The sequence below is a fragment of the Telmatherina bonti genome, assembly GCF_933228915.1.
Source record: "Telmatherina bonti genome assembly, chromosome: 17".
NCBI classification, from domain to species: Eukaryota; Metazoa; Chordata; class Actinopteri; order Atheriniformes; family Telmatherinidae; genus Telmatherina; species Telmatherina bonti.
In genome coordinates, this window is record NC_136615.1 from 30,022,129 (window position 1) to 30,026,573 (window position 4,445).

Genomic DNA, 4,445 nt, shown 5'->3' on the forward strand with positions numbered 1-4,445 from the left:
ATATATATATATATATATATATATATATATATATATATATATATGTATGTATATGTGTGTATATATATATATATATATGTAAAATATATATATATATATATATATATATATATATATATATTTTACATATATATATATATATATATATATATATTTATATATATATATATTTTACATATATATATATATATGTAAAATATATATTTTACATATATATATATGTATATGTATATATATAAGTATATGTATATATATGTATATATATGTGTATATATATATATATATATATATATATATATATATATGTATGTTTTTATATATATATATATGCATATATATATATAAACATATGTCCATCTTTTTATACTCTGTCTATGGATATTAGACAAATAAAAAAAGTAAAAGGACTCTAATCTTTTTGTCCTGGACATTTGTTTTCCGAAAAAATACTCTTGAATATGTTTTTCCTCCTACCTAATCAATAATCTGCATCACTTCTTCTTCTTCTCGACCCTTTTATTGCGGTCAGCAGATGTCATTTTTGATTGCCGATTTGTAAGCAAACCGAGACCCCCAGCATTCAGGCCGACCAGAGTTCGCTTCTTTGGGCGTCATCAGAGTCCGCTTGGTGTTCATACTTCGCCAAACGAATCGTACTGTCCCTCCTCGCTCTGTTTAAAGCGGACCAAACAACCGTTGCGAGAATCTTCCCGTTAAGGATTGTAGTTGTCGCTGGAAAGTGTGTTTATAGTTTTATTTCTCCTTCAGGTTTTGTTAAAACTCATCTTAAAACCTATTTTTATTCCTTGGCCTTCAATCCAACGTGAGACGGTTTCCGGTCAGTTTGCTGTAGTTTAGTTTTATTATTGGTTTTTACTTACTACTTATGCAGTTTGTTTTGTCATTTCATTTCCGTATTCCTCGTATGACCTGTTGTTTTATGGTGTTTTTTATTTGCACTTGAACTGTTTTATTTTGTTTTTATTTTGGCTGATTGCGTACAGCTTTTTGTTTCAACTCTGGTTGTTTTAAAGGGCTTTATAAATAAAGTTGAGTTGAGTTCAGCTCATGTGGAATGTTGCCTGACTTTATTTACTTTCAATCGCCTCATTTCAGGTTTGTTTTATGCTTCAGCAGATGCAGCTTGGTGTGAGGAGAGTAGCTGTGAACCTCAGTCTGAACCTCCGACTGAGTCACCAGAACCAGATCTTCACACACCTGATGTCAGCGACGGGGACGCCGTCCAGGAGGATATGGCATCAAGCGTCAAGAAGAAGAAGAAGAAGATGGTTGGTTCTGTTAAATGTCCTTCCTGTGAGAAATTATTCACCAAGAAGTGCCTGATGGAAAGACACCACCTGATTCACACCAAGCCCCACTTCTGCTCCGAGTGCGGCAAACGTTTCGCTGTCCTCAGAGGGCTTAACGCACATCTAAGAAAACACACCGGAGAGAAACTCTACAAATGCTCCGACTGCGGGACGGAATTCGCTTACAAATCCACCTACCACAGACACATGCTCAATCACAGCGTGAAGAAACCAGGCGTCTGGCCTCCAGAGCAGAGCTACACGTGCACGCTGTGTGAAAGCCACTTTGCCGGAAAGGTGGCGTTCGAGCGGCACAGATGCTGCGCGCTGAAGAAGACGTTCGTTTGCTCCGTCTGTCCAGAGACCTTCGACTGCAGGCGGAGCTTGGCCGACCACGAGAGCCTCCACACCGGAGACAGAGATTTCATCTGTGAAGTGTGCGGCGAGGCCTTCCTGTCGCTTTCCTCCTTGGCCACCCACAGAGTCACCCACACGCAGAAGGCGAGCTGCTGCGACATGCTCGGGCTGGGATGCAGCGACATGAGTGTCCTGAGAAGCCACCTGAGCAGACACACCGGAGAGAAACTCTTCACCTGTGCCGTCTGCGGGAAAGGCTGCAGCCATCAGAGCGCCCTGAAGCACCACATGCTCACCCACACGGGGGAGAGGCCTTACGTCTGCGAGACCTGCGGCAAGCGCTGCGGCCACCCCAGCGCCCTCCAGAACCACATGAGGATCCACACCGGGAGGAAACCGGGCCAGAAGCCGGTCTGCGACGTGTGCGGCAAAACCATCAGCTCCCTGGGGAAGCTCCGACTTCACATGCGAGTCCACACGGGGGAGAAACCGTACGCCTGCGATCGGTGCGAGAAGAAGTTCAGCAACCCCAGCAATCTGAAGGTGCACATGGTGCTGCACTCGGGGAAGAAGATGTACGGCTGCAACGTCTGCGGCAAGAGGTTCGCTCAGAGCACCAGCCTCAAGCTGCACCGGCGGATCCACGTGGGAGAGACGGTGTTTCGCTGTGAAACCTGCGGGAAGGGGTTCTTACGGCACGTCGACTTCAGGAAACATGAGAAGGATCACCTGCTGGAGGAGGGAGGGGCCAAACGCACCAAAGAAACGGCTGCAAAGGACTAAAATATCTTTTTTTCTGATGAAACATGATGGTTGGTGTGTCTGTGTCAGCCAGATGCTGGTGGGCGTGTTGCACTGCACCGCCAGCCAATCAGCAGGGCTGTTTTATAAAACAAGGTGAAAGTAAGAAAGCTTGGCGTCTGTGGGATTATTCAGTGTGATTTCAACATTTTTTCTTTACAATGCTATTAGTTAATGATGCTTTTTCATTAATATTGATCCTGTTTGACCCTTAAAACCGTGCCGGACCAGTTCTGGTCAAACTGGACGTCATTTCAGGTGCCAGATGATTGTAAAACATATGAAGCCTACATTGATCATTATAATTTATTTTAGGCTTGTTAAAATTAAGCCTTTGATGCAGAAATAAATTTGATAAATTAAAACTTTAATTTCAGAATAAAATAAAGTGGATGCACATGAAATAATAGAAATGTGAATATGACTTTATCTCTGCAAGATTAGCTGATTTTAGGCATGTAGCAGCCTTGTTACAGCAGTAAACCACCAGAAACCACTTTATCCTCCTTGTTTATGTAGATTCTGACAGTCTTCCAGCCTTACGTTTAGAGCGCTGTTTCTCAAATCTGGTCCTCAAGCCCTCCTGCACTGCATGTTTTAGACATGATCCTCCTCCAGTCAGATTATTGAACTTCCTCAGCCTATAAAACATGCAGGGCAAGGGGGCCTGAGGGCCAGAATTGAGAAACACTGGTTTAGAGGAGGCTGCAGGGCGACTCGTTTCATGCATCACACAATCACTGTTGTGTGGGAGTTGGAAACACCAACAAATATTCTCGCTTGTGGCTCAGAAAGTTTGAGAAACACGATGTCAAAGAATTATTGTTCGAAAAATAAAACAGGATGCATCAAAAATGATCATTTTGGCCAACTAAAGGCCTCAGGGATTAAAAAAATAAAATCTTATAGGTTATTAAAGGATTAAGCCAGAAGTGTCCCATCTCCTTCCCCTTGGTTGTGTTGCTGTGGATCAATCAGCAAGTTATTCCAGATCTTCAGTCCAGTTGACGTCTCAGGTTTATTTCCCAGTTTGACTTAATGGGACGACATGAAACATAAGAAGCTGCAAGAATTTAAATGATTCATGAAGTGATAACAGAGTATCTCATCAGCTGCAGGTGGGACTGATGCTCTGAAGGAGCTGTTGCGTTGTACATCCACTAGACGGCGCTAAAGGATCAAAAGCTGCAGAAATACGAGGGGTCCGGCTTGTTTCCCAGAGACATGGTGACCAAAACATGCAGCGTCAACACATACAGAAAGGCATTACAAGACCTTTACAGGACATTATTTATGGATTTCTTTATTATTGAGGTGTTTATACAATACAAATTTATTTATGCATTTTTCAATCAATTTTTGAAATTTAATATTACTTGCAGTTTCTTTCTGGGATAATAAAGTATTACTCATTTAATTATAATTTCTATATCTATTATCACATAAACAGTACAATAAAATAATTATAACAATTGTATATTCTTAATTATGAATGCGCATTAATATATTGTATAAATATATATTATGACAAAGATAATATCAAATGCATACGTTTATTTGATGCACTGGCAAAGGCAATATTCCATCAAAATAAAAGAAAAAACTTTAAAACATTAAACAACTTTCAAGCAAGTATGAAACAGCAGCAGAATTATTTTAGGAATGATCTTAAAAGTTTCTGAATGAAAAAATAAATAGATGGTGACAGCAGCTGTTAGTGTATAAAAAGTTGTGTTTACAGCCTTCCACACGGCCGTGCACGTCTCTAAACCTCCAAACTTCCAGAGATCAGCAGCTGTTTACAGTCTGTAAAAGCCATGTTTATTATGTAAAGAAAAGTGTAGAAACTTATGTTATTCCAACATTAGTTAAACCCACATCCCTATTTTTTATTATTTTCTTTCAGATTCTTGTCTGTTCATCTTATTTTCTTCAGGTTTAAGGAGAGGCCAGTAAACAAATCTTTAAGGAGATCAC

At 40.3% G+C, this 4,445-nt stretch overlaps 1 protein-coding gene across 2 annotated transcripts in view; it reads left to right on the plus strand.

The window, feature by feature from the left end:
• Positions 1–2,561, plus strand: part of LOC306767952 (uncharacterized protein) — a 7,386-nt gene extending 4,825 nt beyond the window's left edge. Inside the window, exon 5 of one of the 2 annotated variants that reach the window (XM_079256127.1) lies at positions 1,135–2,561. In XM_079256127.1, the coding sequence (XP_079112253.1) occupies positions 1,135–2,450 (1,316 nt within the window). In that variant the 3' untranslated portion in view covers positions 2,451–2,561. The remainder of the gene's footprint in view (positions 1–1,134) is intronic. The other variant, XM_079256128.1, reaches the window with a different exon arrangement.
• Positions 2,562–4,445: the final 1,884 nt, after the last annotated feature.